This window comes from Trachemys scripta, chromosome 4, assembly GCF_013100865.1.
Source record: "Trachemys scripta elegans isolate TJP31775 chromosome 4, CAS_Tse_1.0, whole genome shotgun sequence".
NCBI lineage: Eukaryota > Metazoa > Chordata > Testudines > Emydidae > Trachemys > Trachemys scripta.
Window position 1 is genome coordinate 141501873 of NC_048301.1, and position 13196 is coordinate 141515068.

A 13196-nucleotide genomic window follows, 5' to 3' on the forward strand; every position below is an offset into this window, starting at 1 on the left:
TTTTTATACTACCGCCATCTACTGGATACCCATGGAACCAGCAGAGAAACTGAGCTGAAATCTGAGCACTTGGTTGGCAAATGGCCAGTAGAAACAAAAAATAAGTTATCACCTCACCCATCTTGTGATGTTGTTGATTGGAATTTCACCCCTTTTAAGCAATTTCTTTTAATAATTCAAGGCTGTACCCTGGTGAAGTGGTTATATCTTTCAATCTTCCATTTTGTGCTATCCCATGCCTATTGCTTCTGGAGTGCAAACCTCATATACCAGGAAAACAAACAAAATCCATTGTAGTCTTCTAAATTTGGTGGATAAATTCCATACATTCTTTCATTGTATATAAGCATTTCATACTATTTAGTTCTCACAATAGCACAAAAAACATTATCATCCTAGAGAGAGAGAGAGTTTATCTGATTCACAGAGCAGACAAGTGTGCAGCTTCTAAATTTGGGGTGGAGGACATATTGATAGGACAAAACAGATCATCAATGGTATATTTGATTGATAAGCACAACAGATATATAGTTTCACATTTGGGATGAAAACATGTGCTTTGGTTTCTTGGGGTAACAGACATTTTGCCAGCTTCCCCACCCATCATTTGATCCACCCCCAGTGTGCCATGGGGAAGCAGGGTATCACTCTACTTGGTGACTTTTTGGAGGTTTTTTAACTATATTGGGAGTGAGAAAGAGGCTTTATCCATATGACAACTATGAGTGAGATTCATGCTTAGGCAATTAACAATAATCTCATTCAGCCATTTTAGGTTCTGTTTTTGGGAAGAAGTGGAACTCCAGACCTTGGCTGATCTGTGGACAAGTGTCTTAGATCAAGACTTCTCAAACTGAGGGTTGTGAGGTTATTACATGGGGGTCACGAGTCAGGGGCTGTGCCAGCCTCTTCCCTGAGGTGGGGAAGAGCTGGACTAGACCAGTGGTGCACCAAGTGGGAGGGGTGTCTGAGATTCTCTGGTGAGGGGCGCGAAGAAACTTTATTAATATCACTTTTTACAGCAGACTTAGGACCCTATTGCACTGCACTGCTGCTGGTGGCTTAGTCGGGTTTGATTTCTGCCTGAACCTTGCCCGCATTCAGTGCGCTCATGAGGTTTTCCCCCCCATGTGAGTCTTCTGGTGCTGGATAAGCCCCAATCTCCCATTGAAGCTGTTCCCATAGTCCAAGAAGCCGTAGGGTCTTTCACCTGTGTGGGTCCTCTGATGCACCAGAAGGTTGAACCTCTGGGTGAACCCTACCCTGCACTGGATATATCTGTGGGACGTTCCCCCATGTGGGTCATTTGGTGCTTCCTAAGGTATGAGCTCCGAGCAAACAGTTTCCCACAATCGGGGCATTTATAGGATTTCTCTTCTATGTGGCATTTCATCAAGTGTTGAACAAGGTACGATTTGAGAGCGAAGCTTTGCCTGCATGTGGTACATTTGTGAGGTCTCTCTTCCCGGTGCCTTAACTGATGCTGGGAAAGGCTGTACTTCTGACGAAAGCTTTTCCCACACTGGGGACATGTGTAGGGTCTCTCCCCGGTGTGGACCTTCAGGTGTCTGGTCAGGGTTGATTTCTGCACAAAACTTTGCCCACATTCAGTACATCTGTGAGGTCTCTCTTGCTGGTGCATTAACTGATGCTGGGAAAGGTTGCACTTCTCACGAAAGCTTTTCCCACACTGGGGACATGTATAGGGTCTCTCCCCAGTGTGGACCTTCAGATGTCTAGTCAAGTTTGATTTCTGCACAAAGCTTTGCCCACATTCCCTGCACTGATGAGGTTTTTCCCCTGCGTGGGATTGCTGGTGATGGAGGAGCGCCGAGTTCCCCCTGAAACTCTTCCCGCAGTCGGGGCATTTATGGGGTTTCTGTCCCGTGTGGGATCTCTGAGGATTATGATCATCACCCCCAGCAGGTCTCTCCTCCACCATGGAGTCTCCCTGCTGCCATCCTGCTCCACCGGGGTCTTCCCACTCAGGGCTCCGGGACATCCCGTTCGGCTCTGCTCCTGCAGCCTCTTCCTGCTGCGAAGTCTCCCCCTCTGTCCTGGCACCTGCTGGGATAGAGAGAGAATCCAGCCGGGGCTCATTCCCTGTGCCGGGGAGACGGGGGAGGGGCACAGGGGTTTGTCGCTGAGCAGGAAACTTGATGGGCAGGAAGCAAATCCTCCAAACCCTTCCCTGAGGGGAGAGGAGGGGCCGGGGCTGCCCCAATGGCCAAGCTGAGCCCTCTGAGAAAAGCAGGAGGGGGAGAGGGCTCCTGCCAGGGGTGGGAATCTGGGAGTGTCACTTGCCGTGACGACAAGGACCTGCCGGGGAAGATACTGACAGAGACAAGGTAGAACAGAGACGAGGTAGAACAGGGGGAGACCCTGGCAGCTTTGCTGGGATCCCAGCTTTTCCCTTCACTCCCGGACAGTCTCCGAGACGGTGTCGCTCATTCCTCACCTGCGTGGGCGCCTCTCGGGGTCTCCCTTTCCTCAGAGCCCTGGAGATCCGGGACCCTCGGCTTTTCCCCTCGCTCCACTCGAGAGACCATGGCCAGGTCGGGGACGGGGAATCCTGCTCGGGGGAAGGAAACAGGCGAGATGGCGCTCGGTGAAATCTCCCCCCAGGGCGCGGTACGGAGAACTGCTCCTTGATTTTAACCCCAGCCCCGCTCTCTGCTTGGGGGGAAGCGGGAGCTGCAGTGTGGGGTGACAGTCTCTGTGCTGCTAGGTCTTGGGGATTCAGAGGCCAATGCCCCAAAGGCACCAGATGGGCTTCAGAACCTCCCTTCCCCCCATCCCCACCCAGCTGCTAATCCCTGAGGGGAAGCTGCTCCTCACCCGGTGAGATCAGAGGCTCTTCTTTATTCTCCTCCTTCACCTCCCTGCAGATCTTGCCCTGCTCTGGGGCCAGCGCTGCCCGCTCTGCCCTGGAGGAACACGCAGCCTCCTTCTCCCACGTCACCGGCTCCTGGAACAACAAAGACCCCCGCTCAGCACCTGCAATCCCCGCCAGCCCTACTCGCTGCCCATCAGACAACGAACCATCCGATGGGAGCTCCTGCCATGGGTCCTAGAAGAGAATGGCCTCATGTCCCCTTCCCCACCCCCATGAGCCAGCCAGTCCTGTTGCCCTGGGGCCGGATGGGAGCTGGTGACGCTGGTGGGAACATGCTCAGGATCTGCTGTTTGGTAAACTGGGCCCATGCAAACACAGCATGTTTCAATATAGCCAGATGCAAGGTCATCCCACCGGGAACAAAGAATACAGGCCTTACTGACCCCACGCGGGACTGTCTCATGGAAAGCACTGGTTCTGACAGGGATTCTGCTGTCATTGTCGACAGACCACTGGACATGAGCTCCCCGTGAGATGTTGTGGGTGGGGGGGAGAAGGGCCAATGCCATCCGTGGCTGTTTAAACAGAAGCAGCGAGGAGGGAGGTGGTTTGACCCCTTTGTGCGGCTTTGGGGAGACCGATATTAGAACACAACGTCCAACTCTGGTGTCCCCATTTTAAAAAGGATGTTGACAAACTGGAGAGGGTGCAGAGAAGAGCCACAAAAATGATTCATTATGCAAGGCACTGCATTTAGCCGTATGGAGTGGAAATCCATCTTATTGTTCTTTTTTAAAAATGATTCCGGGGCTAGAAACGATGCCTTACAGGGAGGGACTTGGCTCACACTATTTAGTTTATCAGAAAGGTTAGAGGGGTATAAGTGTCTTCACAGGGAGAAAATTCATCAAAATTTAGGTTCTACTTTCATACACACACACACATACTGCATTATTAGCCTGTGTAATTCATTTCCACTAGATAGCACTGAGGCCTGGAGCCCAGTGGAGGATCGGATAGCACCATAGATAATGAGAACCTCCCTAGGTACATTATTAGCTCAAGTAAAAAATGTTTTTAGGAGGAATCTGCTTCTGGGCACAACCCAACAACTAGCTGACAGGATTAGGAAGACACTTGGACAAGGGGCAAATTGTGCCCCCTTTGTCCACTACTGGATTTCTTTCCTGTACCTACGAAGGGCCTAAATATTGGCCACTGGCCCCCAGTGTGGCTTGTTCCTATGGGGACTGAACAACGTCATGGCAGACGGTGAAAGAAGAGAGAGCTGATTTTGGCGAGGGGCAAAGGGAAAGAGACTCATATCTTAGTCTTGGTCTACATCAAAAACTGGTATCAACCTGGCTATGTCACTCGGGGCTGTGAAAAATGTCTTGAATTCTTTGCAGAATTCTTCTGCCAACCTAGCTACCGCCGCTCGAGGAGGTGGATTTGCTACAGGGACAGAAAGCCCCCTTCCATCGCTGTAGTGTCTGCATTACACCAGCAGCGCTGCAGCACTGGCGTTGTGGTGCGGTAGCACGTGTAGTGTAGACATACCCCTAGTCTCTTCCCCGCGGACGGCAGTGACCAGGGCAGCTGAGGAGACTCTCCAAGGGGATCCATTTTTCAGAAAGAAGGGATTCACCCCACCACCTTCCAGACTCAAAGCAACATGTCCCCGGGGAGCCCTGGGATGAGGGATGGGGGCGGGGGGGTCTTTTGTTGTGAGCTGCAAGGTCACAGCCGTCCCCAGCACAACCAAAAAAATACACAAACTCGCTGTTCTGCAATAGGCACAGAGGCCTTCACAGGGCACGTTCCTGCTTAGTTAACAGCACGCAGGGTTGATCAGGTAAAGTAGTGATCACTTGGTTCCATCAGCCTAGTGGGAAACGAAAAGGAATGGCCACTTCGCCATGCCCTGCAATCCCCTCCCCTAAAAGCCCCACACTTCTGGGACACCGTCCTGCTCAATCCCTATGAAACCGACTGGCCGACGCCCCATTTACACTGCAGAGAGAACTGGGGTTTTGTGATTGGTCTAGGACATATTAGGGCTTAACCAGCTACGCGGCAAATGGGGCATTTTCCGGTTCACACCCAGCACTCGGCCCAGCAGTGTTTGTAGGTATAAATGGTGAAATATCCTGGGCTGCTAGTCCACACTGGCCAAGCAGCAGCTCCCTACAACAAGGACGTTATTTATTTCAGACACTCACAGTGGACTGTGGGATGCAGAGCTAGGGGAGGAAGTAGGATGTAAATCACCAGTTACAGGAAGCGGCCACACAGGAAAACCGCTGTGCGCCCAACCACTTACAGGAACTCTGCGATAGTCTGAGCGGCTCAACACTGAAGCCGCAGGCTAAGATGGGATGGTTGGTAACCCATTGTTCACCATGTGCTTTGTGACAGTGAGCTGCATTTTTATCCCATAGTGCCACTTGCCAGTTAGGAGCATGGTAGCAAACTGCTGTCTGGATGGGGCACGACTGATTTACTCCTCCTCGGCTGTCACCGTTAAACTTCCCCCTGTGAGAGTTGGTCAGTACAGGGTATTTTACAGGCGTCAGTATACACGTCTAATTATAACTCTGTAACTTCCTGTGTGGACACACTTATTCTGGAATAAGAGTGTTCACTGGGGAAGTTATAACCTGTATTACCAGAGAGGCATAATTATACTAGTAAACCTCACGGGGTAGACATGCCCTAAGACATGTTTAAAAGATACACACGCACGCACACAGAAACATACACGTATTCCCACTCCTACATCATCCCACTTTTCAAATGGTCCATACCTCCACTACCAGTCGCTCTCAGCTCTAGTTTTCTACCACTAGTGCCTTTGTGATCACTTCCCTCCAACATCCAATCATCTAACCTCCCTAACTATCTCCCCCTCCCCCCTGAGAAAGATCTCTTCCTTCCTCCCAAACATAGGCGCCAACCCCATGGGGGCTCCAGGGCTGGAGCACCCATGGGAAAAGTTAGTGTGTGCTTAGCACCCACTGGCAGCCAAGCTCCTCCCTTCCTCCCACCAATCAACTCCTTCCCCTCCCTCCCACCGCCTCCTGGCCTCCATGATCAGCTGTTCCATAGCACGCAGGAGGCAGTGGGAGGGAGGGGGAGGAGAGGGGACAGGGTGCACTCAGGGGAGGGGGGAGAACTGGGCAGGAAGAGGTGGAAGGGTGGAGTGGGGGCAGGGCCTGGGGCTGAGCAGGGGTTGAGCACCCCCAAGGAAAATTGGAAGCTGGTGCCTGTGCTCCCAACTCTCACACTTGTCACCATCGATAAGCCACTACTACCCACCCACGCTCTTTAAACCTTGTACTTTAATACGTATGGGGGAAGAAGTGCCCCACTCCAAGCAAAGGAAGTACCACACCAATGTTTTCTACCGTGTGTGGACTCCCTATCGCAATGCTAGATCTACTGAATCTGAAGTTACATTTGCTGCATCACGTTTCTCTCCCACGTGACGTTTCATCAAGTGTTGAACCAGGTTCGATTTCTGAGTGAAGCTTTTCCCACATTTGGTACATTTGTAGGGTCTCTCCCCAGCGTGGATCCTCAGATGTCTAGTCAGGTTTGATTTCTGCCCGAAGCCTTGCCCGCATTCAGTGCACTCATGAGGTTTTTCCCCCGTGTGGGTCTTCTGATGCTTGACAAGCCCCGATCTCCTGTTGAAGCTCTTGTCACAGTGGGGGCATTCGTAGGGTCTCTCGTTCATGTGGGTCCTCTGATGTGTTAGGAGGCTGAACCTCTGGGTGAACCCTACCCCGCACTGGGGACATCTGTAGGGGCGCTGCCCCGTGTGGGTTGTCTGGTGCTTCCTCAGGTCTGAGTTCCAAGCAAACTGCTTCCCACAATGGAGGCATTTATGGGGTTTCTGTCCCATGTGGCGTTTCACCAAGTGTCGAACAAGGTACGATTTGAGAGCGAAGCTTTGCCCACATGCGGTACATGTGTGAGGTCTCTCTTGCTGGTGCGTCATCTGATGCTGGGACAGGCTGTACTTCTGGCTAAAGCTTTTCCCACACTGGGCACACGTATAAGGTCTCTCTCCAGTGTGGATCCTCAGGTGCCTAGTCAGGGTGGATTTCTGCCCAAAACTTTGCCCACATTCCCTGCACCGATGAGGTTTTTCCCCCGTGTGGGATCGCTGGTGGTGGAGGAGCGCCGAGTTCCACCTGAAGCTCTTCCCGCAGTCAGGGCATTTACAGGGTTTCTGTCCCATGGGGGTTCCCTGAGGCTGGGGCTCACCACACCCAGCAGGTCTCTCCTCCCCTGGGGGATCTCCCTGCAGCCATGCTGCCCCACAGGCATCTCCCTGCTCGGGGCTCCGGGACATCCCAGGTGGCTCAGCTCCCACAGGTCCTTCCCATTGGGGATTCCCGTGGTCTGTCCCGGCACCTGCTGGGAGAGAGAGAGAGAATTCAGCTGGGGCTTGTTCCCTGTGCTGGGGTGAGAGGGGGCAGCAAAAGGGGTTTGTCGTTGAGCAGAAAACCTGATGAGCAGGAAGTGAAACCCCCAAACCCTTTCCCAGAGGGGAGAAGAGGGGCCGGGGCTGCTCCAGCATCCCAGCTGAGCCCTCAGAGAAAGGCTGGGGGAGGGATGGGTTCCTGCCAGGGGTGGATCCAGGAGTGACACCTGCCATGAGGCAAGACAGAACTGGGGGGCTCCCGCTGGCTTTGCTGGGATCCCACCTGTTCCCTTCGCTCCGAGGCGTCGTCGCTCATTCCTCACCTCTGTGGGCGCCTTTCGGGATTTCCCTTTCCTCAGAGCCCTGGAGATTTGGGACCCTCGGCTCTTCCCCTGGCTCCATCCGGGGGATCGCAGCCAGGTCAGGGATGGTGAATCCTTCTGGTGGGGAGGAAACGGGCGAGACGCACCTGGTGAAATCTCCCCCTAGGGCTTTGTATGGAGAACATGCCCCGATTTTAACCCCAGCCCTGCTCTCTGCTGGGAAGACACAGCATCACCATTTGGAGGGTGACCGTCTCTGTGCTGCTGGGCCCCCATGGGGGCTCCCCAAGCCACTTCCCCAGAAATGTAATGCCCCCGATGCAGCATGACTTCTTCAGTAACTCCTGCCAACCCCCACCCCCAGCTCCTGAAGCGGCTCCTCACCCAGCAAAATGAGAGTGTCCTCCTTAACCTCCCTGCAGATCTCACCCTGTCCTGGATCCAGCTCTGCCCCAGAGGAACACACAGTCTCCTCCTTCCATGTCACCAGCTCCTGGAACAACAAGGGCCCCCGATCAGCATGTTATCGTTCAGTTTAGCCATCTCGCAACCAGGCTCAATCAGGCTTCATTAGTCAAAGCCCAAAAAGCACAGCACAGAAAGGCAAAGGTTAATACATCACCAATCCGATCTGGAAGACCGTTTTTGCAGCGATCCAGATTGTCCTGAAATTATTGGCTTACCTCTAATCATATTTATTCCCGAGTTGTTTACAACAAAGGGAAAGTTCTACTCATCCCATGATATTAACCAAGGTTGACATACCAGTCCTCACCAGTTTCTTATCTTGTTTTGAACATAGTTCTCTAAAGGTCATCAACCCTTAGAGACACGTGCCTTGGTACTGACCGGATGTTGGTTAAGCATCAACAAAACTATCCATCTTATCCTGTCTCTTTGGTATGTCTCTGTACCTGACACTGAAATTGCAACTCTTCATATGTGCCCTCAGTTAACCAATCTTAACATAACTGAAAAGCACCCTGGGAAGAGCTTAATATGAATACAATTCATAGTCACATAAAGCATTAATATAACACATGCAATTGATATAGATTGGCATTATGTATATGATATTGGTTAATACAGAGACCTCATCAATTTTCTCGTCTCTAGTTCCATTTAGGAGTTGCCAGACACAGAGGTGTCTTGTAACAGCCAGACTCAGATACCCGGAGGCTTCTGGGTTTCGCAAGCCTCAGATATCCTCATTCTGACAGGTCCTGCCAAGCTTCCAAACATCCAAAGAACAGAAGCACAGGTAAGCAGCACAGCGATTGCAACAGTTTAGCTCCCATGAGGTTTGCACAGCAAAGTTGAATACAACTCTAAAGAAATGGGAGAGTACAGTTCACGGATATACAGCATATCCTATTCCTTATCTGCTGTGCACAGCCACCTTATACAATCATACCGCAGTAGTAAGGCAAGTCACATTTTGTTCATCCATCTGTTTGCGAGCTGATTCCACACTCCGCACCAGGATTCCATTCCTTGTATGGAAATTGCCTCTCTAGCACTAGTACGGGAGTTTTGCAAGCCGTGGTCTCTCCCGTCACATAGGGCCTAGGCGCTGCTTCAGTTTGGTCACCAAGAGCTGCAACCCTAGCCAGACCCACTCCTTCCCCGCCAGCCTTCAAACCATCAGATGGGAACTCCTGACCCGGAGACGTAGCGGAGAAAGGCCTCTCGTTCCATTCCCCACCCCCATGAGCCACACCGTCTCCCCTTCTAGGGGGTGGATCAGAGCCAGCGCCTCTTAGAGGGGAGAGGCCCCACGGCCCATTCTCCACTTCCTGGGCCAGCCAGTCCCCTGTCCTGGGGCCAGGTCAGAGCCAGCACCTCCCCGTCCCAAGGTCCCGTATCCCATTCCCCGACCCCCTTCAGCCAACCAGTCCCCCCCACCTCATGGGTGGATTGGAGCTGGCGCCCCCTAGAGGGGAAAGGCCCCGTGTCCCACTCCCTAATGATTTCACATCCATAAATTACCTCCTGCTGTGGCCATATTCCGGGCTCTTCCTTGGCTAACTGGAAACCCTCCGCCAGAGCCACGGCCTGCTCCCCGGTCTGGGGGTGACACCCCCCTACCCAGCTCTGGATCTCCTGGGGCAGGATGCTCAGGAACTGCTCCAGCACCAGCAGCTCCAGCAACTGGTCCTTGGAGCGCTGCTCCGGCCTCAGCCACGCCCGGGAGAGTAGGCAGAGGTGGTCGTACGCCTGCCGGGGCCCCTCAGCCTCCTGGTAGTGGAAACCCCTGAAGCGCAGACGATGCATCTCCATGTCGACGGGTCCGTGGGCATCCGGCTCCTCCACTTCCTCTTTGGGAACCAGGCCACATCCCGGTGGGGGCTGGAACTGGAGCCTGAGAGCGGCTGGGGGAGCCACCTGGGCAGCCATGGCCCCTCTCTGAGCAGGAGCACAGCCGTATCTCCCTGGGGATCGCCTGGCATCAGCAATGGACCCCCTGCAGCACCATCTGTACGGGGGGGGGGGGGAAGGGGGCACGTCCAAGGGGGGATGAGATCAGCCCAGGGGATGATCACCTCTGTGGAGAGGGGAGAGAAATTAGAGCCACAGAAGAAATGAGACACACAGGAACAGCCCCCTCCCCCCCGCCCCATCCCCAGTGTTGTGGGGAGAGATGCAGACCCAGCACAGGTGACCCCAAGATTGGTGGCTCTCGGTCTATCACCTACGTACTTCTGCACACCCGGGTCTCCTCCTGGCCGTGTGAAGTGAAAATCAACCAAAAAAGTATCATTGTTAGGACTTGTAGCCCGATCTACAGATTATATATTACTTAAGAATCCCCAATTATCACTTTGAGGGTTGACAAATTCTTGCCCCCAAGATCAGGCCCGGTATTATTCAAATTATTATATAGTTGGAAACCCCAATGTGCACAGTTGCAACACTCACACTATAGGAACTCTTCTATCTTTATAAATAGAGTTTATTAATACATTGAGCACAGTGACAAACACCCCAACTCAGTAAGGTAGGTAGAGATACTACAGAATGTACATCTGCCCGGCCACATACTCTCACCAGCCCTTGCAGAACATTACGATCAACTTCTCCATCATCTCCAGTGGCCAACCCAAGGAGTACATCTCCGTCTCCTACTGCCCCTGGGCTGGATGGGACTTTTATAATATGATGTGCTGACGACACTATGTTTGATGCATATTCAGTAGGGGTATTTCCCTTTTTCCTTATTTGTATATCCTTACCTTTCCAGTTTTGGACTGTCTTTCTTCTATGGGTTAGTATATCAATGATCTCAACTTATTATCATATATGTCAATTCGTTGCCATGGCCCTTTAGTGGTTAGGTATCTGCGGATGTAGCTCATGTACCTGTTATATATGTAAATTCGTTGCCATGACACTTCTGAAGTTGGATCATGTACCTGTGGTCAGAACTTCCCCTTAAACACTCTATTTTCAGCTCCCCAAATACTTGGGGTTTTCCACTGGGCCGTTTATCTGCGCAAAGTTTAACTCTTCAAAGGTCATAGGCCTCAAGCCTTATGCTAACTTGCTGAAGCTAATGTCTTACAGGATTCAGGCCTGTAGGTTCCTTGCATTACTTATGAATACAGAGGCACTGGAGCCCCCACGGAAAAAATGGGTGCTTAGCACCCACCGGCAGCCAGCTATCCCCCTCCCCCCAGTGCCTCCCGCCCGCCAGCGGCCCTGCTGATCAACTCCTCCCTCTCCCTCCCAGCCCCCCACCCGCTGTGATCAGCTGTTCCATGGTGTGCAGGAGGCACTGGAGGGGGGAGGAGAGGGGACGGGCGCACTTGGGGAGGGGATGGAACTGGACAGGAAGAGCTGGGCCGAGGGCGGAGTGGGGGCAGGAAGAGGAGGGGTGGGGTGGAGCCTTGGGGGAAGGGGTGGAATGGGGGCCTGGGTGGTGTGTCCATTAAGCCGGGGAAGGCCGTGCCTCCCCAAACAGCCCCGCATGGCCTCAGCCATGGTCCTCCCCAAAGCTACCTCCTTCTTACCCTTCCCCTTTGGCCCCAGCCCAGGCAGGGTATTCCTCTTCAGTACTGCTGGGGCTGGAGCTAGGGTGGCCGGGACTTGGGGGGGGTTGGGGCTGCCTAGCGCTGGGGGGGCCCTGGTGCTGGTTTGGGGGGCTGGAGGCGCTGGGGCTGCCCACCCTGTGCTTGTGGGGGCTGAGGGTACAAGGGGGGCTGGCAGCCATGGGGAGGGGGGGCTCCAGATGCCTGCAAGGGAAGGGGGTGGGGCCGCAGCAGGGGGCCAGCCAGCACCTGCTTCCTATGAGTGGGGGCAGGGCCGGGGGGGAGTCAAGCACCTCCAGGGAAAGGAGGAAGCGGGAGTCTGTGGCTGAAAGGCAAGCTAGCCCTCTGGGCTACAGACTCCTTACCTGTGTCTTCTTCCTAGATCAGTGGGTCTCAAACTGTTGTCCTGGTGACCCCTTTCACACAGCAAGCCTCTGAGTGTGACCCCCCCCTTACACATTAAATCCACTTGTTTATATTCAACACTATTATAAATGATGGCAATGAAGCGGAGTTTGGGCTGGAGGCTGACAACTGCAACCCCCCTGTAATAACTTCACGACCCCCAGTTGAGAACCCCTGTCCTCAGTCCTGATACACAGATCTTCACGGATCTAATTACAAGCCCCCACTGCTTACCCAGAGTTGAGGACAGAACCCAGGAGTCCTGGCTCCCGGCCCCCCCTGCTCTAACCACTAGCCCCTGGGGACCCAACCCAGTGTTAATATCTGTGCTTTCCCTGCAGCTGGCTGGGGAGGGGAGGAGGGTGTTTCTCCGTCCCAGCCACAGTTGGGCTCCGATCCCCTCGCCCCTGTGGTGCCGCTTCCTCCAGGCACCGATTTCCTGCCTCTGCTGCAGTTTCTCTCCCTCCCCGGAGCCGCCTCTGGCTGCTTCTCCCCGTGTCTCCCCCGCGCCCCCACTCACCGCCCGGCCGGGCTGCAGACGCAGACTCGCCCCTGCGCACAGGGAGTGACTCCGAATCCAGGCGAGGTGCGGGGGGCTGGACAGGAACCGCCCCTTACCGCACCGCTCTGGGAAGTGGCCAGGCTCGGAGCTCATTGGTTTAACCCTCCAGCCCGCAGGGGAGCTCCAAACAGGGAAAGAACCAGGGAAATCCACAGCTTCCTCCCTGCTCCATTACCAAGCCGGACCTCCCTTTCCCCCTGGCTCAGACCAGTGCTGGGCCCCTAGCCAGTATCCTGCCCCCAGCTCTGCCCAAAGCCAGCTGCAGCAGGGGGATGGGGCGAGAAACACAGTGGCCAACTCTCACCTGGGTAAATAAGCACCCCGACGGTCATAAGAAGCCCAAACACAAGCTAATCCTATTTCAAAACAAGCCAATCCCTAAGAACCCCAACACTGTATGAGACTAGACCCCCCTACCCCCCGACATGCAGTCTGGGACGGTGTTGGGCCCGCTGTGCACCCTGACTCTCTCCCCCCCCCTTGCCCCTGCTTGCCAGGAGCGGATCAAACAAACAAAAAAGAAGCAGCAGCACCAACAAGCAACAAGCCAAAAACTAGCCAACAAGCAACTCACAAGCCAATTAAGCCAAAAACAAGCCCAATTTCTGCA

At 53.7% G+C, this 13196-nt stretch overlaps 2 protein-coding genes across 6 annotated transcripts in view; both read right to left on the reverse strand.

Annotated features, from left to right (window-relative positions):
• The window catches only part of LOC117876234 (integrin alpha-D-like), a 116145-nt gene that overhangs the window by 60980 nt on the left and 41969 nt on the right, over positions 1–13196 (reverse strand). The window lies entirely within an intron of this gene.
• On the reverse strand, positions 307–10076 carry LOC117876239 (zinc finger protein 271-like). Of its 5 annotated transcripts, none has more exons than XM_034768192.1 (7): positions 9581–10075; positions 8021–8084; positions 7592–7708; positions 6294–7258; positions 2839–2968; positions 2459–2572; positions 307–2064 (listed from the first exon to the last, which is right to left on the reverse strand). In XM_034768192.1, exons 1-7 carry the CDS (start codon positions 9986–9988, stop codon positions 1259–1261), a joined length of 2604 nt encoding a protein of 867 aa, XP_034624083.1. In that variant the 5' UTR covers positions 9989–10075; the 3' UTR covers positions 307–1258. The 5 variants fall into 5 exon arrangements, with proteins under 5 accessions (XP_034624083.1, XP_034624082.1, XP_034624081.1 ...); XM_034768191.1 differs by having other exon boundaries at positions 6294–7261; XM_034768190.1 differs by having other exon boundaries at positions 7976–8084.